The following is a 20,681-nucleotide window of genomic DNA, read 5'->3' on the forward strand; positions in this document are numbered from 1 at the left end:
CAGTTGTTAAAAGATTTATTTTAAAAGACTTTTTATTTGCTTTCTCTTGTCGCTCTCTCTCTTATCTCATATGTAGCACAATATTTTGTTAAGATAACTTCCTATCATTGTATTTTAGTGCGATTTCCATGTGGAGTTATGTACTTGTATTTTTTAGTATTTCATTTTTTCTTCTTCTTGTAGGTGTGTATTTGTGGAAGATGCTCTGCTTTTGCTTTTAGGTTGACTTTTTAACATTCTGTCAAAGGTATACAGATGAAAAATAGCCTTTTTGGCAAATTCTGGCACATTTACAGGCATGTTTATTCATGTGCATTGCCCCTGTAAACAAAAAATTTTTTTTTTTACTCGATTAGATCTAGACTATTAGACTAGATTATCCAAAAATAGTAATTATGACAATTATATAATATATAGAACAGGGCAATTTCGACTAAAATCATAAATTACTAATTACAGATGTTATTAAATAAAACTAAGACTATAAAATTGTTTTTGTTAAACCAAATAAAGCTGAAATAAAATGAAATATAAATATTAGATCAAAACAAACTAATATTAGGAATGTTGCCTTGGAAACAAATTTAAATAAAATGAGTTAAAGATAAAAGTACTAAAACAACTAAAAGTAAAAATAAACAAAATAAAAGCTAAATAGAAATATTTTTTAAAACAAAAAAAACAAACAAACAAAAAGCATTAACATTTAAAAAACATTAAATCAATAACATTATAATTAAAAATACAAAGATAAAAGCTCATTTTATAAATATTATTAAATAATATAATAGTATATAAATAATACTAGGATAATTATTTTAAAACTACTTGTGATTCATTTAACATGAGATTTTTATATGCACCAATATGAACATTTTGGTGGAACCTGATAAATTAATTAAAATTCCCTAAATTAATTAAAAATAAAGCACTAAAAATTAAAATCATTGCTTTTTTTTTTCAAAAATCAGAAAATTAATTTTGAGATTTGCTGAAGATTACATTTAACAGTTTTTAATGTTCAACTAAGTTAGAGCAAGATGACAGTCTAAACCTAAAAATAAAAAATTTAATATCCAAAAAATTGACTGAAATAAAATATATGATATATTTATACAAAAAAAAAACAAAAAAACACTAACACCAGCGGATACTACGGACCAAATTCAAAACAACATATTCTGGTCAACTATGCTGGAAGCCATATAGGACAAAATCTTAAAACAGCTTCAGGAAAGACAGCTGCCGTGGATAAAATTAAAATGCACACACATAATGGTCAGTCAGCAAAATGAAAAACATTAATAAAAAATACGCACTTTGATGCAGCCATTAAGAGATCTGAGCGTTTTAACCCTCATTTGCATAACCTTTCAAGTACTTCAGTGAGGTGATCTAATATTTGCATAAAGTTTACAGTCATTACTTTATTCACAAGTCCTCGCATACTTCAGCCCAGATAAACGTCAGCTAAACCAGAGATATCCCAGCATACCTCTGTGCTCCCTGAGTGGATGGCTTTGTCCACGTTTAGCAGTGATTGATCCTCCGCTTGACACACAAAATTTGACCACGACGCGCAGCTCTGATGAGCCCAGCACTGACCTGCAAACACAAGGAAGGGGGAAAGGGATCAGAAGATGGCATGGGATCTTTACAGGAAAATGTCATTTCTTTTCAACTGTATAAGGAGACATGCTGCCTAAGCTCTCATTTAGTATTTCAAAGAAGACAGAAAGTCACATTGGTTTGAGCAGCGTAGTAAAGACAGTTAATGGCAGAACAGCCATTCAAGTTCATTTTACTGGACTAACAATTTCAGTTCCTCACCTCAAATAAGTGTGATGTGTCTGACTACACTGTCTAGTTTCAGCCTGTTTCCTGAAAAAAGCCTGTTTTTAACATCTTTAAATCATCCTCTGTACAATCAGTGGAAAAAGTCATTTGAACATATTAAAATGGATTTCAACAGGGGTTTCTTTATAGAAATTGCACTGTCTTGTATAATATGTTTTTTTTCTGTTATTACTTACAAGAAACACTCTAAATTACAGTCTAGGCGACATATTTTCTATAGTTTTTACCTGACTCAAAGAGTGTTCGGACATCAATGCCGTCCGGCAGACCGACGTGGCGGAGCTCGTCCCAGAATCTGACTCCTTCCTCGGCCCCGACACTGCAGGACAGAGACAGACTGATTAAAGGTATCCTAACCAAGATTATCTGTTTGACTGACCAATGGTGGACAGGGGTCAAATAATAGTAGATATCTTATTATCCTTAGATATCGTTTATTCTCCAAACTGATTTTATTTCCAATCAAATGATTAAAATTTACAAAACTGGGGCAACAGAAACAGCAGACGGGATGAATGAAAACGCAAATTCACTCTCTGACAGTAGGGGGCGCTTTTGCACAAGCAGAAATATAGCAGATACCATGGTTACCCCTTTAAACAAAGCAGCACTATTTTATTAGGCATTATATGGAGATAACATGAGAAAAAAAAGTGTCAACAAAACCTTTCTGACATAAGTCAGTTTCCGTTCATTCATAATGCTTCCCCGTCTAAACTGGTAAATGCACTGCCACTCCTTGCTCATCTTCCAAGCGGACATTTCCCTGAGCCCTCGGCGAGTGACACTAAGAAAACTCTTGCATGCCATGTCTGACTTGAAATAATTCAGTCGGCTATGATAACCTTGTGGGCAGCACACCGACATGCAGCACCGTTGCGCTACAGGCGTCCCGAGTTCGAATCCCAACTGGAGGACCTTTCCCGATCCCGCTCCCCTATCTCTCTCCCACTTAATTTCCTGTCAGCTCTGATCTGTCCTATCATAATAAAGGCAAAAATGCCCCAAAAGTCTTAAAAAAAAAACAAAAAAACATTCAAATGACTACATTTCGACTAGTCGACTGCAGCTGATAGTTGACATTGGAAATAATAGTCGACTACTCGAAATTTAGTCATTTTAATGTTTTTTTAAATATTTTTTTTGGCATTTTTGCCTTTATTATCCCTATTGCATTTGCATTTCCATTTAGTGACCTTTAAAGGGGTCATAACATAAGAAATCAATTTTCCTATCTTTTGGCAGTACAAAAAAGCATTTATATGTAAATAAACTCCCAAAATGATCCTTGTTTGGATGTTGTGGGATCTGTGCTGTCATATGGGCAAACACATTTGCATATAGCCTAACTGTTGTTTTTGATGGTAAAGTGCCACCGAATACACAAAAAACTGAAGAGGGGATGGGGGAGTAGTAGCTCATTAGCATTTAAAGAGATATTCACCGAAATGGCTCACTGTGAACAGAGATGTTTTTGACAGGGTGTTGTTTTACACGGCCATTGAGGAATTTTAACCAAAGTATTTTGCAGACATTTCATGGAGACCCTAAAGAATCATACCAACTTGTGAAAATTGGGCATCCAATGTCCCCGTTAAGAGCCTGACACTTGTTTACAGCTGACATGAGCACTGCGTCGCATCACAACGAAACAAACAGAATGCATTATTACCACTGACATTGTCTATACTAGATGCAATATGCAATTTCTGATGCATTTCATGCACTTGAGGTCCTCCGACAACAGGACAAATGGAAGAGTAAAGCAACATCCATTTTTAACAACATGTTCGCTTCTGTACAGCATTTTATGACTTGTAAACGAGGCAAAGTGTAATGGCAAAGAAACTTTTGTTGAAAGATGTAGCAGCCAACTGTATTGTATCTGAGAGCAACTACATCACAAAGCACAAGTAAACAATTTCATAATGCTTTGTCTTTAGATGACGGGTTTCACATGAATAATGTTTTCAAAACACTTTCTCACATGCAATAATGACGGGGTGTTAATACTGTTTCCCATGTAATTGTGTTAGCTAATCAAAACTGTGGCTGTTCAATCAAGCCTTAAGTGAGATGCCTCCCTAAAACGGATCATCTCAGACAGTGGGTCAGAATTAGAGTTTTTTGGGGGGGTTTTAGGCAAATATATTTTTTTTTTGTGCAAATGACCATTTTAATATACAGGTACGTTGACTGAAATGTTGGACCAATGAGATGTTGCTGTGGGCGGAGCTACTCCACATGATGAGACTAAAATAGAAACCAATCAGGCATCAATGTTTTATTGCTCTGTGCTTTTCACAGTCGTAACTAGTTTGGACAAAAACTTGGTTAACAAACCAAAGATGCTATTTATGTTTCATTTAATGAAAAGAATAACCACTATATCAAAAGCAATAATGGACTGTTTCTGTAATAACAATAATAATAGTGTGACCACACTGCCACATAAAACAAGTAACTCAACATCAGAGATGTGATTTTCCAAAATATGTTTCCTTTGAATGTAGAACATTTACAGAACCTTTCAATGGTTTGGCACCACCTTATTCACAAAGTATGCTACAGTGTCAGTCTGCCAAATAAGGTAGCGGAAAACACTGAAATTGGTCATTTGTCTCTCTGCATCAGCTTTCATTATTTCATATACAAATATTACTAAATATTTTTACTTACACCAAAAATTATTTGGCCAGATCAAGTAACAGCCACCTGGGTTTTATATATATATATATATATATATATATATATATATATATATATATATATATATATATATATATATATATATATATATATATATATATATAACAAATAAAATAAATGCTAACTGAAAAAAAGAAAAAGAAGAAAAACATTTTATTAAGTTTCTCCCAACAGTAAGTTTCCAAGGCAAATTATAACTTTTTAATTTAACTTGGTGTACTAAAAGTAATAACTAAAGCTGAAATAAAAATGTATAAACACTATAGACATATTTAAAAATAACAAAAACAACAAAATGACAAACTTCGCGTCGGGCGGTTCTTTGCCTCCACGTCATGCATTTAAGGGCTAGCCGTTGATGATCCCTTACATACACACACACATACACACACACATATATACATATACATGTACACTATATATATATATATATATAGTGTACCGGTATCACCGTGGGGGTGGTTGGGGTTCCCCTCTGTTTCATGCTTTCCTTCGTTTTTAAATAACTTGTAAAAAGCATGGCGCGCATTTTACTTTCACTTTCAAATTAGCGGCAATTCGGCGTAACGCACTTGTTTGTTGTTAGTTCACTTGAGTTTTCCCTCTTTTCATCACTTTCCTTCGCTTCTAAACAGTTTAAAAGCGATGTGCGCATTTTACTTTCATTTTCGAACTAGCGGCAATTCAGCATCAATTCAAGCATCAACAAAATACAACTTCAAACTCAGCTTAGCCTATATATAAATCATAGAACTTTTATCAACAAAACGAATCAAAATACACCTTTTTATAGGCTGTCTCTAACATAAAATAACAAATAACTTACACAAAGTTTAAATAGCCTAGGTAGACCTATTCAAAACTGAAAATCAGCAAACACTATGGAACCAATTAAATAAAAAAACTTCCAAAATCCCCTTAGATAAATGGCAAATGTCAACAGGCTTTTCAAAATGCTAAATATTGCCAAACATGCGCTTTTGCATTTAGTTTTGAAACTAAATCTTCCGCTATCATCTTGTCTGTCTCACCCCACTCTTCTTGTCAGTCAGCACGCTGTATTGAGCTGCCGCCTTCAGTTTTTAATTGTAGTGTCTGAACTGATTGATTTTTATTACTATAGTGACATACCTGTGTTGCGGCTTAACACCGTTATCACCGCCAACACCGTCTATAGCAGCAAGCCTAAATGATATATGAAAGTGCGGTCAATTAAATCTTAATTAATAAGTCCATATCATGGACTTAATTCAATTAAAAGGTTTCCCAGCCCTAATTTCTATAGAGCACATACAGACTGAGAACAGTGAGATGAATGTGTACATGCTGTCTTACTGCTGGCCCTCTATCATGAGCCAGGAGAGTGTTAATTTATTCTTGACATTCAGGCACTGGAGAGGTTTGACTCACAGCCATTTTAATTTAGGTGTGGGGGGGTTGTGTGGGATGGTGCTGATTGATTAACCACTTACACAGAAATGACTCATCGTAAATACATCATGGGACAAAAATGCATCCATCACAGCAGCGCATCTCATTACACCCCTCCTCTATCCACCTGCTGGGACGGCTGGCATATACGAGGGGTCAGCAGTGATTTCAAACGCAGCGTGTGCTGCTGACTGACATTCGGAGTAATCCCTCGACAATAGATGGAGATGATACGAAATATAATTTCTGAGAATAACGTGCCAGAGTATTTTACCTAGTAGCACTCATGCTGTATTTACAAATGGGGTTTCATGCTATTTAGCATAATATAACAAAGCAATTAAATGTACATCAGCCAACAAACTCCATCATGGAAACCAACACAAACAAACATGTTTCAGCTGAAGACAGTATATAACTAGCATGCAGTGCTGGAAATGTGTAAAGGTCATTTAAATTTCATTTTTGTATTTTAATTTTTATAGTTTTTATTAATCAAAATACAACGCCCACAATATAATTTTCAGTGTTAGGCTGCCGAAACGCCAAACGCGTGCATGTTGAGGGGCGAGCTGAGATTAGTACTATAATGCCTTAATCTGTTTGCATAAAACTTTATAGTTTTGTTGCAAATGAATTAAGAATTTATAATGCTATATCTCATCTTAATTAAACAATTATACTGGATACACCGTTTAAAAAAATCTGTAGAAATAGGGCACTATGTGCGCTCTATAACTAGGCTGTGAAGGAATTTGCGTATTTTACTGTCATGTTTGTGGTTTTTCATCATTATACATCGTTTAAATCAATATTCAGAAACACATGCAGTGCTACTATTTTTCTTTTTTTTTGTTTAACTTTTATTAAACTGCAAGATGCAGCCCTACATCTTAATGCAAAAAAAAAGGAAAATAAGGGAAATAATCAATATAGTCATTAAAAAAGAAAATTTTATATATATATATATATATATAAATAATTTCCCTAAAGAAACAGTGGGAGACAAAAGAAAAGTTAATTGTCATAAAAAAATCCTAATGGAAATAATAAAAATAATAAACAACTGTAAATAATGAAAAAGACAGGTTTCATTTTTTAATAGAAATTCCTTTTGATTTTGGGACAATTATTTATCAGAAGGTTAATAATTATTATGGCTACTTCCCAAAAGAAAGTACAGGGACAAGTGGGGACAAAAAACGCAGGGCAAAAAAAAAGCCCTTTAAAAATGGCTCAATTAAAAAAAAAAAAAAAAAAAAAAAAAAAGTGATTCTTGACAATTACATGAAATGCAATATTTTCTAACCAATTCCATAAATCTACGTTAATTTGCTATCATGCTGCTGCAAATGAACCAATCCAGAAATTCTCTTAAAATTGCCCTTTTCCCCCGTCGCTTCTCAGTACTCCACATTCAGACCTGCTGCTCGATAGTGCGGCCCACAGATGACAAAGCTCAGCAGGGCTGGCGAACCGCCAACATCAGACTGGCAGCACATTACGTCACACGGGCCCCTGGGAGACGGCTGATTGGCTCCAAAGAGCCAAGACAAATTAGGCAGCTGTGCGAGAGAGCAGGGAGAGGGCCCTTTGTTGGGCTGAGCGCACGCTGGGGCCGGCGTCTCACATCTCCCATCTCCCTCTCCCAATAGCTGCAGGGTAATGATCAGCTCGGGGAGAACGCTCGCAGAGAGCCACATATGAAAAGCAAACAGCCAACAGCCATGTGCGTGTTCACACCTTTGTGAAAGAAGAGCAGGCCTCAGGATTTACATCTATCCCCATAACGCCGGGTTATTTAATGCGTAAATGATATCGCTGTAGCACTATGACATTAAATGCAGCTCAAACATGACATTTGTTTATTGATTAAACATACACACAAAATACAGGGTAGTTTGTTGCATAATGTAGAGGACAACATAAATGGTAAATTATGCCAATAATATTTCATATTTATTTATTTACAGAAGGATCATGTGACTCTGAAGACTGGCGTAATGATGCTGAAAGTTTTGCTTTGCATCACAGCAATAAATTACTAATATAAATATGTATTTTAGAGACTATTTTATGTTATCAATATTTAGCAATAATACAGGTTTTTACTGTATTTTTGATCAAATAAATGAGCCTTGGTTAGCATGAGACTTCTTTAAAAACATTTAAGAATCCTACCAACCGTAAACTGGTGAAGAGCGGTATACTACTAATACTAACAGAAGTAAACTACAATCATATCATAGCTTTAGGAGACACTGAACCGCTGAAATATGCTTTAGATTAAAGTATGTGGGACAAATAAGCACTACCATTTGCTGAGAAGCAGCAGAGGGTCACTTTAGGACAAATGCCGTGTTTGCTTCACATGAGTCGGTCTCCAGGACATTAAGCAAAAACACACACATTCTAGAGCACTGCGTGCAATTTTCAACTGGAATGATCCGTATTCAAACAGTCTCTGCCTGAAATCTCATCCAGATGAGGATGATTCAAGCAGTGACGTCAGATATCAGCGCCCCGCTGCCTGTAACAGGCCTACCGTTCAGAAGAGCCCTTACAAACACCGTCACAGGGAGCGCTAACGCACACACACGCACATCCTTTGGCTCGTGTAACACTTTCCTCTCTCTAACAATGGCCAATACATCCGATCTATTTCACAGGGGCCAGCCGAGATGAAAAAAACTGTTGTGAGAGAAGCCCCTTTTAGCTGAGCTCATTTAAACATTACGCTACATCACAGCTGATATCACACGACAGCCACGCACGCCTCAGCCAATCAGCTTACCTCTCCGGGCCCCTGTGCCTCCCTGATTGGCTGGCAGCCCCACTCTTGTCGTCACGGTCGTGGCCCTCCTCTGCGGAGGATTGTGGGAGAGGAGGGTCGTATCCGGGCGTGACCCTGAATGGCTTCAGATCCCCCTGGCCCAACAGGCTTCGACCACCACAGTAACAGAAGGCACAGAGCTGTTCGCTGTGAGGAGACAAGAGGAACGCGGTCAGAAAGATGGCATATATTCCAGTTCTCTAATGGGTTTGAAGGAATGTTTCGGTTGAATGCTGAACGTTCCTTTAACCCTCAGATATCTACTGATGCAAAACTGCAACAATTGCAATAAAATAATACCTATTTACACTATGTGCATAACATATAAACAACATGAGTCAAAATCTGCTAAGAGGTAATAATGGAACTACAGGTTTAAAAGGTAAAAAACAAACAACAACAAAAAAACGCATTTGCAGGGGTTTCAATATAAGAGTTTTGTTATAAGAGACAATAAAACAACTTTGTGCATCACATTCCTGGAACAAAAACTAACTTGATTCTCAAAAGTCAATGAATTTGCGACAGTGTAACATTTTTGCCCAGGCAAATATTAATTTAAGTCACAAAATATCCATTAAATAAGTATAATGAACTATGCAAAAAGCATTAAAACGTCTCCAGCATGTTTTATAATTACTCAAAATTCAACTTTAAAACATCATCAAAAAACTAACATGCACAATAGATAGTAGTTTTTATGAGAAGCAGGGGTCCAGCAAGTATAGACATTAAAAAAAGAGTTGAATTGTCCATTAAAAGAGTATTGGTTACATTTAACTCAGTAGGAAGCGCTATTACGCACCTTCTGAAAGAGTATTGAACGTCTAGATCAAAACACAGCGAAGAAGGAGCAGAAACAAGCAGTCATTTATGTAAGCAGATGCATATGTAAAATAATAACGCAATAATTTTTTTCTTATATATATATAGTTTGAGCAAAAGACTTATTTGTTAAAACTAATAAACATTATACAATTTTATTAAATTTATCATTTTAATTTAATTAATAAAATAATATCTTAGGGGTCTTAGTGCAGTGTTTCCCATTCATTAATTTATTTGTGGTGGCTCGCCACAATATCAAAACGGACCGCCACAAATAGATTTTCCAAAAAGCTTTGACTTCGTTGAATAAACATGAGCACTGCACGTTTCAAAATCTAAACACGGTGTGGGTGTTTTTATATCACTGTTTTTCTGAAGGAAACCGAAAATATTGGATATCATTTTAATTTCATCTGGCATGTAATGCCTACGGAGGCCGAGAGAGCTCAACGCTCTGCAAATAGAAAAAACACCTGCAAATTAAGAAATCAACTTAGGCAATTTTACAACACACGCGCTGAAAATGCTCACAACACAACCAAACTAAGCAAATAAAATTCTTTATTTGGTTGTGTTGTAAGCATTTGCAGCACCTGCTGTCAAATTGATGAAGATGTCTTCTTGATTTGCTGGTGTTTTTTTCTATTTGCACGTGTTTTCTGAAGTTGCAGCGCGTTGGGCTCTCGCGGCCACCGTAAATGTCTGATAAAGCAGCGTTTGTGAACAGAGCAGTGCTTTGTGTAAAGCCGTTACTGGGGAAAGCGCTATCTCTCCTGCTCTAAAAGCGCCTCCTGCTGGCAGAGAATGAATTTGCATATATGCTGCCACAAATAAGAGTCTGTGGGAAACACCGTAATGATCAACCTTTTCCCCACAGACAACAATTTTTAATGTTATTCACACAAACAGAGGCCATTCAGTTAATCTTTCATAAGTTATTCCAAATTCATACAAGACACAAATTCTGTCATCAATTACTCACCTTCATGTCATTCCAAACCCCTAAGAACACACTTGGCAAAGAGAGCAGTGAAACGTAATTTCTTCATTACCTTTTCCTGGAAAGTTACCAGGACAAAACATCATCCCATTTGCTTTTCTTACAACATAAATATCCTATTACTGTTAATATAGTTGTTGCATATAAATATGCGTTTTGTAATTACATCCTGTATGCATTTCTGGACTTCTGGAAGGGCCCTTCGTGAAGGGATTCACTTGTTCTCTTTTCATTTGGAACGCTCTACAAATGACATCTCCTTCCCGAGGTGCCCTTCAAGGCACAAAAAGGCTATTTGGAATTCATCCAAGATTTTTTTGATTTTACTGAAAATATCTACAGTTGGGCAAAAAAGTATTTAGTCAGCCACCAATTGTGCAAGTTCTCCCACTTAAAAAGATGAGAGAGGCCTGTAATTTTCATCATAGGTACACTTCAACTATGAGAGACAGAACGGGGGGAAAGAATCCAGGAAATCACATTGTAGGACTTTTAATGAATTAATTGGTAAATTCCTCGGTAAAATAAGTATTTGGTCCCCTACAAACAAGCATGATTTCTGGTTCTCACAGACCTGTAACTTCTTCTTTAAGAGGCTCCTCTGTCCTCCACTCGTTACCTGTATTAATGGCACCTGTTTGAACTCGTTATCAGTATAAAAGACACCTGTCCACAACCTCAAACAGTCACGCTCCAAACTCCACTATGGCCAAGACCAAAGAGCTGTCGAAGGACACCAGAAACAAAATTGTAGACCTGCACCAGGCTGGGAAGACTGAATCTGCAATAGGCAAGCAGCTTGGTGTGAAGAAATCAACTGTGGGAGCAATTATTAGAAAATGGAAGACATACAAGACCACTGATAATCTCCCTCGATCTGGAGCTTTTGTTATTGACCAAATACTTATTTTCCACCATGATTTGCAAATAAATTCATTAAAAATCCTACAATGTGATTTCCTGGATTCTTTCCCCCATTCTGTCTCTCATAGTTGAAGTGTACCTATGATGGAAATGACAGGCCTCTCTCATCTTTTTAAGTGGGAGAACTTGCACAATTGGTGGCTGACTAAATACTTTTTTGCCCAACTGTACATCTGTATTTCGACAATTAATAAAAGTCTTGGATTTGGAATGACATGAGGGTGTGTAAATGACAGAATTTACTTTTTCAGTGAACTGTTCCTTTAAATCCATATGCAAGCCATTTTTAAAATAATTATTGTAAAACATGCATAAACAGAAACATTTTATAACCTGCGGCTTTCTAAAAACACATTTTAGGAAGCATATCGATGATATTAATTAACTGGAATCTTATATATTTGAAATGACTGAAATACACTGCAAGAGAACAAAAGCTCCAAAGAAAAAAAAAAAACTACCTGAGTGTAAATCTCTATATGCTACACAAGTTCATACTACTAATAAGTATGTGGGAGTGTTTGAATTCGCACATGCTGTGTCTTTTATTTTCACACTCCCTGAAAATGGGAAAATTTTCAACAAATAAACTAGAACTCCTCACTGGAATGAGAGTGAGGAGAAGGCTTCAAGCTAACTTGTTTAAATATAGCTACACAACATTTAGACACGACAGATTCAACCGTGAAAGGCAATATTATGAGTAACTCCTACTTTACAACTTTCTAATGCAACCATCAGATCTTCATGGCAGACAAAACTCCCTCAAATTGAAAACAACAATTTTAGACATCATTTACTATAGACTGGACAAACATTCATTTGTGTTGCAATGTTGCTACGCCAAATCTTCTATCACTTATTGTAGTTGCAAAAAACTACCACTGCAGCGAATCCTCCAATACTTATCAGTGAGGCTGTTGTGTTGTCATCACAGCTTAAGGAGGAAAACAGTAAATACTGATCAGATATAAAACGGGTCCCCACATCATTGGCCCTCATGGGCAGTACAGACCGTCCCAAAGAGCCTTTAATCGTTCAGTCTGTTAACAGCCTTTCATGGACTGGAGTCTGGGAGAGCCGCAGTCGTGGTGAGCTGACTGTTTGGACAGGGGTTTGTGTGTTTATGTGTGTTTGTGTACGTGTGGCAGGGGAACCTTAAATTTGTAGTGTAACATCAACATTGAGGCACATTCAGCTGAGAGCATAAACAAACAGACACGGTGCATGAACATGCCCAAGAAAAAGATTTCAAGCAATAAAGGCTATGTACTGCTATATACTGTATGCAACAACAGCATAAGCTATGCAATGCATCTGACATGGCAATTCATTTCTATTGTGATAAGTTAACTAAGTATTTTCAGCTCTCTTATTTTCTACATTATGTTTTATTATTTGATACCAACAGTTATTATACAGCTTTTCAGATAGGAAAAAAAAACACTGCAGTACACTGCTATTTTATATACTTATGTATATTCTGTTGTATTCTTTCGTTTTTGTATACAGATACACCCACCCACACACACACACACGTGACATAAATGTCTAAAATAAATTAAATTAAAGAGACATATCTCTATAAAAATATATTTCTTATCTCTTTAAATATTTACAGTTTAAGCTGGAATTATATACATTTTACAAATGTAATACAGTGATCTAGTCAATTTCTAATTGCACCTGTGCTACAACCATAAAAACCTTGACACGTGCAATCTGAGGTCATGTGAACCATTTTATTAGTTATTAGTTATTTTACCAATCATTGAGATGCAATTATAAATTGTATTAATATTTTGAATGTTTTTTTATCCTTTAATTTAGAATTTTTAGGTGTTTTTGATATTTTTATTAATATGTATAATGTTTATTTCAGTTTTAAAAAATATGTTAATATTAATAAAATACATGTAAGGTTTTTTATATTTTAATTGATTTCAGTTAAAGTTTATTTTAGCGTAGCGTAAATGATTTTTTTTTTTTTGTTAACTATAATAACCCTGATGCAAACACAATATAGCATACTTCTGTTTAAATATTTATTGTAAACAATGCTTACGGTTTCATATAGTATGCAAATAAAATAGTGGTCAACATACCACTGTTTGTATACTTACTGAATGCAGTGTATACTACTAATAGCAGTAAAGTACTATTCCATTCTAAACAATGAACGACACAAAACATGCGATTTTTTACATTTTCACCTATAGCCAATAATGTCAAAAATCATCAATATTATTTCTGTGTCATACGTCACACTATAAATGTAAGGTCAAATTGAGCACATTGCATTTTGGGATACAATACTGTACCTATACAGCACATATGGGGAATGTAAACAGAAAATCTGCATACTGCACACAGGATGCATACCGCAGCTGGCCTCACGTAGCAGCACCTTACTGATCTCTGAGAAACACAGTGAACTCTCTGAGCCGGAGGGCTGCGCCACGTTAGCACTTCTTCCTGGGTTCCTGCGCTGCAGTCGTCTTTACCCAGACTGCTCTTTTAGTAAGCTGAACAAGTGCCCATCCCCCGTGTTAAGACAGAACGGTAGCCAACAGCAACACATGCACACATACTTCGGCACACATGTGTGCCAACAGCCATTGATCTTTTGACTTTCCATTTTGAGATTTTGGTAGAAAGGCGCAATACAGCCAAAAAGGCTTAAAACATGAAGCCATTCACAAACGTTCACACTGACACACACACACGTCCGCATGCGCACGCTTCCCACGCCAGCGGTGACTCAGCCTGGCGAGAGGATGCTGCTCTGACCTGCTTTTAGCTTCTCCAGAGGCTGATGATGTTTGTGCCGCCCCCGTCTCAGGGCTCGCAGGAAGAGGGGATGACGACTGCTCCTCTTCCTCCCCCTCTTCTGAAACTGCCACGGCAGAGGCGTCCGCCGTCTCCTCCTGCTGCCCTTTAGTGACTGACGAGAGACACAGAAGGAGAGATACATCCATGTTCATTACAGCTGCACCAATACAGACATTTTCAACAAAACTGATAAGATTAAACCTTAAATACATGAGTGTTTCACCTGCTGTTTAAAGATGAATTTATACAGTGATTAGTGTAATTCAAAAATATATTTTATATTTAGAATTTTTATGTCATTTATGTGGTCGGTTTTATTTACATTGAGGAAAATAAAAGAAATGCTATTAAAACAAACTTGACATTTATCTATCATGATTTCACTTGTACATCAGCGAGTTCTCAAACACATACAGCATTAAAGGCCTGGATCGTTAATTGCTCTCAGATACTCCGTTGGGAGAGTTGGAACAAGTTTAAAGTCCTTTTAGGAAAGTCATTCTCAGACGTTCTCAGACATGCAAACCACATCAAAATAAATACAAATGATCAATTTACTGATTGAAGAATGCAAGCAACTTATCAGTTGCGTTGCTGTCTCTATGCAGGGTCTTAAAAAAAAAAAAGTATCTTAATTTGTGCTCCAAAGATGAACGAAGGTCTTACGGGTTTGTGTTAATGACAGAATTTTTATTTGTGGATGAACTACCCCTTTAACTACTATGTACTTGTGAAAAAGATTTGATAGGTGCAGTGTACTTATTGTGTTCATTGCAAAGCACTTTTGCTGCTATTAAGGTGGAGCACGGTTAAGGTTAGGGTCAGGTTTTGTGGTCCGAAAACAGGCATTAGAACAACACAAGGGTGAGTAAATGATGATTTAATTTTCATTTTGGGGTGAAGTGTCCCTTTAAGGGTTGGTTAAGGGTCCGGGTGAAATGTGTAATTCGTAACTACATAAATTAATTACAAATGTAATTACATGCAGGTATTTTTAAAATTAGTACAATAAGTTCAGTAAGTACGATGTAAAAACATGAATAAGTGCACTGTATCAAAAGAATCATTTAAATGTTTGTACATTTAATATAAAGAGGGTCTATTTATTTAATTCTTGTTGAACAATTTAGTTGAATGTAACAAAAACTGATAAACCGTTTTAATGCAACATTTAAACAGCATGACAATTGCATTAAAATGAATTTTAAAAAAAGCATTTAACTAACATTTCAAACATTATTCAGTTTTAAAGATGTCTATTCATGTCCTCTTTCTGTGATTTATTAATGCATTGTTTTATTGCTCAACATTGCTTATTTAAATAAACAGTTTTAAATATATTTGTCAATTTGAAAATAAATGATTTATTAATAAATTGATTTCCTCATTTTATTTTTAATTGGCCCTCTTTTTCTTCCAAAAGGCATACAAGCAAAGCTACTGTCTACCTTAATAAGAAAAGGCAGAAATCTCCAAACTGTAGCTTTTTTGGCTCAAATGACACCAAAACACTCATTTCCAAGTTGGTCCAGCTAATGCATATTTTCATTGTGGAGTAAACAAACAGATGATGCATTTATCAAAAAGACGACTGGTTCTTTTAACCGAAAGGTGAGATTTCCAGGTCAGTGTAATTGTTGAAGCCCTTAAAAGGAACGTCACAGCCTCGGCTAATGAGACTGACAAGCCTGAATGAAAGGCCTCTGACTGCGTACCTTTGCCTCAAATGAATTTTCATCCATGAAATTTTTTCTAAACAGCGCTATTTGTTTCTAGGGAACCAGACTTTCGGTTTCAGGCCAATGCGTTTCGTTTTTTTAAAGATCCCAAATGACATGAGAACACCGGCTGGATTTGCACAATGTCAACAGCTGCCAGCAAAACAAAAACAAAAGTGTAGAAAGTTCTTTGGTTTGGCTGTTTCGAACATTTTTTATATATGGGGATATATGCAGAGCACATGTGCTGTGTGTTAATAAGAGAGAAATTGGGAAAACTGTCACCTCGGAACGCACACAATGTGGACAATTAGAGGTGTGAGTCACCTGTGACTAAGATCTCCTAGTGAGCCGAGATCTAGTTGTGGTCTAAAATAAACCGCATTGAAACCACAGCTGCAGTCAACCACCTCCTGTATTCATCTCATCCACTGCAGTCTAATCGTTCAGTGGAACTACAACAGACACTACAAATTAGGCTCAATTTGCAAAGAAAACTAGTAACTGGCTCTTGTTAAGGAAAGCATCGTTATTAGCAATGCTTATGATTTTATGACTTATGATTAGGGATTTGAGCAAAACGTAGGTGCTTGGTATTAAACATCAACAAGTCATCCCATAACATTTGTACCAAACGTGAACTGAATTCTCAAATTGTGCAAGTTGTTGGAGAGATGTGCCACTATTTTTCTAAGCAATCAGTTATTTCCACAAGCTGGATGATAAAATAGTTTTAGTTTTTGCAACTAAAAACCACTGTGCTAAAAACACTAAGAATACTACAATGTCTGAATAGCAATGTTACAAACACTCAAAACCCCTAGAAATGGTAAGAACATGCTAAATACAATCAGAATAGCCTATAAGCTAAATATCAACATGCGAACACCTTAGCAACTAAACAGCAACATGCCAAAAAACATACTACGAAGAATCCCCTCTGAATAGTGATATGCTAAACACACTCAGACCTCAGAGAACCTTAAATAGCAATGTGCTAAAAACACTGTTAGCATCTGAATACCAATTTGCTAAACATTTCAGCAAATGAACAGCAACATGCTGAGAACACCTTAGCAACTAAAAATCACTGTGCTAAAAACACTACAATATTACAAACACTCAGAAAAGCCTATAAACTGAATAACAACATGGTAAAACACTCAGAGCACCTTAGCAACTGAAAAGCAATGCCCAGGAAACCATTTACAACACCCTGGCATTGAGGCAGCGGGTTTTGCACAGGCAAACACCACTCACATTTTCTTTTGAAAAAGTCAAAATGTAGTTAGAACAGCACTTGAGAAAAAGAATGAAAATTCTGACAGCTTCCTCCAAGAAGCAGCACTTCTTTTTTTTAAATCTTGAGTAGTTCTGGGTACTGAAGGGTCTTTCATAACTATGGTGCCATTTACTTCAGTGGTGACCTTGACACAGAGGTTATTTCAGGGGTTCAGGAGGCTAGGCAGTTATTGACAGCACCTTTAATGATGCCAGCTCGTATTATTGACCTGGGGGGTGTTCCAGCCTCCAAGGTGAAAGTGACTTGACATTCAAAGGCAGCGTCAGCTCTCCTACGGTGTCAAGACAATTCACCTGGTTATTACAGCTCCACAGAACGAACGAAGAAACTACTATGACAGTTTCAACTAATCAAACTATGAAAAATGGCCTATATTGTAAATAAATACAAAAACAGACTGCATTCGTACAGTGTTACTACTTCAGGTTTTAGACAAGACAAAAAGCATGATAAATTTGCTTTTGTGTTGCTAAATGTTGTGGGTTCCTGCAGCATTGGGGAGTAACTAAAAGTAGTGATACTTACAGGTGTAATTCAGCACTGGCCAGATAGGCTTTCAATAAAACTTGACTATGGCATTCAGTTTTGGTAAAAGCTAGGGAAACTTCAACACACATAATGCACTGGGCTGGGTCCAATGTCAGTGAGCTGTCAGTGAACTGTCAGTGAGTTGGTGATAGAAAAATGCAGAAGTACGAGCTGTAGTTTTAACTAAAGCCCTGGAGCTTTCAAAAGTCTGACGGATGACGCGTTTTGCGCAGCTATTCCAGTAACAAGAATTTTTCTGGTTGCCACTTTGTGCGTCTCTCGCAGATGTGGCATTAGACAGTCCAATTCATTATATAAATATCAGTTCACTGACATCAAAACCAACACAAAAAAAAAAAAAAAAAAAAAGATTCACAGATTATATATTTAATTTTTTATATTTTATATTTTCTTGATATAAATGTTCTGAATAATTACAATTCTCCAAAAATAATTAAACTTTACTTATACTTAATATTATTGTATAATAATATTATTTGTAATCATATAATAATTTTTGTAATATGATTTTAATTTGTTATATTTCACAATATTTCACAACAGTTTTTTTCCCCCATCAACTAAACGCAGCCTTGGTGAAGAGAGACTTGAAAATCTTACCAACCCCAAACTTTTGAATGTTAGTGTAAATTTGATAATACATAACTTATGGTCGGTTAGATAAACTAATATTTTTCTTGCAGTTAATAATGTCTGTTTAATTTTAATGCTTTCATAATGATGAGCACACCTCCTCTCAACAGCCCAAACAATTTGAGATGTCATTCGTGTCCACAGAAAAAAAAAAACATTGCAACACTAGTGAGGTGACAACACTTAAAGGGGTCATGAACTGAGAAACCAAAATCCCTTGATCTTTTGACATATAATTCAATTCAATTCAAGTTTATTTGTATAGTGCTTTTTACGATACAAATCGTTGCAAAGCAGCTCTACAGGAATTTAAGTTTCCACAATATAGTTATATATTGCAGAACCTTAATATGTTTGACTTATGGCAAAATTAAGAGGTCTATAAAAACATCCTGAAAGTTTCAGAACTCAAAACTTTATTGTTAGTTTAAAAACAGCATATACTGGAACCTGTCTGCCAAAACGACAGCTTGTGGAATGTGCCACTTCATGACGTAATAGTGTGGATAACCACCGCCTCCGCAGAAGATGATCAACGCCTGCTTCTACATCACTGCCTGTTTAGCCCCGCCCACTGACTCATGCATGTAGTGTTTAAGAGAGAGGCCTATGCAGAAACCATTCGATAAAGATGGCTCTGAAGTAGGGCTGGGCGATATATAAAAAAATTGATATTTTCAAAATTTTTACGATATTCGATATATATCTCGATATGTTTGCATTTGCTTTTAAATAATAAAAAAAAAAAACATGTTTTTCTTCTGCCCCCATTAAAAAAAAAAACAATATTTAGATAAAAAATTTAGTCTGCTAAATGACTAAATAAATAAATAAAAAATAAATAAAATAGCTATTGTTACAAAGTAAATAGAAAATGTTTAGTGCAAATTTCAGCATTTAAAAAAATCTAGACCAAGTGATCACTTACTGCTTTTTATTAAATGAACATGTATATGTAACTGAAGTAATGCAAAACAAGTACAGCACGTGCATTCGGTCAACTTTTTTAGTATATAAATTAAAACCAAAGACTTATGCACTCGCTCTGTCTATATTATGAAAACAGGTAAAACAAATGAAAAATATTATAACAGTGAAATTCCTAATAGTAATTACAAATTGCATTAGCCTATGTTTCTCTGTACAAACAACAGCAGTTGAGTAAGTGCATTTATTCAGCGATCACAATCGCAAACAATACAGTCGAGTTCTCATGACAGAACAGTAAAACTTTCATTTTGATCGCTAAACTCCAACTTGTTTGTCAGTGATTTCAGATCATCGCGGCGGCGCTTCCGCAATGAGGAGCGAGCACGTGCGCATGGTTGCCAGACTGCTTAAAATAAACAAAACACCGGGCAGAAAATGTATTCTTGTAACAGGAAACTCTGTTACAGGGATTTGAACTCTTGATATCTGGCAACCGCACTAATGAAAGCTACCTCACGTCTATTGCACGATAATACTTAAGGGGACGTAATATCGGACATTCGGCATGTTCTTTTGTTCGATATTCACAATATTTTCAAATTTGACATCGTCGTCATAATTATTGCAATACTCTGTCCTACTCTGAAGACAACAAGATGCTGTGCAGTATCAAGCTGTCGAAAAACAGTCTTTGCATTGCCTTCCTTCTGATCATAACATTAAGAAAGAGTAGATTAACTTTATTTTTAATTCAAATCCAGACTGCGTCAGTAAGAAGTTGGTGCTTTGTTCACCTCATTTTACCGCGGATTTGTTTACAAACAAGGCGGGACTTTAGCAAGATTGAGACTAAAAGATGATGCTGTGTAAGTAACTGTTCATTATGTGATCACTATTGCTTTGTCTGTTAAACAGATCCCTTGATATGAGTATTTATGCATTTTTAACCTAAAACACAGCAGTCCATCTGAAGGATGTAGGCTGTCAAAAATACACAACATTACCCAATCATAACAGTGGGTGTTTACTTCTGAGTCTACAATCTGCCATGTCCATTCGCACATAGCGTTCTGATGAGGGGGGTCAAAAATAAAACGCTTTTTGATGTAAAAATATTGATAACATTGTAAGTGG

The 20,681-nt window shown here is 35.9% G+C and overlaps 1 protein-coding gene across 3 annotated transcripts in view; it reads right to left on the reverse strand.

The window, feature by feature from the left end:
- LOC306881918 (histone-lysine N-methyltransferase 2C-like) overlaps positions 1–20,681 on the reverse strand; it is a 123,447-nt gene that overhangs the window by 82,627 nt on the left and 20,139 nt on the right. For all 3 annotated transcript variants that reach the window (XM_079436277.1, XM_079436278.1, XM_079436276.1), the window contains exons 4-7: positions 14,373–14,526; positions 8,792–8,977; positions 2,085–2,176; positions 1,496–1,605 (exon numbers count right to left, since the gene is read on the reverse strand). In XM_079436277.1, coding sequence (XP_079292403.1) covers positions 1,496–1,605; positions 2,085–2,176; positions 8,792–8,977; positions 14,373–14,526 — 542 coding nt within the window. The remainder of the gene's footprint in view (positions 1–1,495; positions 1,606–2,084; positions 2,177–8,791; positions 8,978–14,372; positions 14,527–20,681) is intronic.

The sequence above is a fragment of the Barbus barbus genome (assembly GCF_936440315.1).
Source record: "Barbus barbus genome assembly, chromosome: 15".
NCBI classification, from domain to species: domain Eukaryota; kingdom Metazoa; phylum Chordata; class Actinopteri; order Cypriniformes; family Cyprinidae; genus Barbus; species Barbus barbus.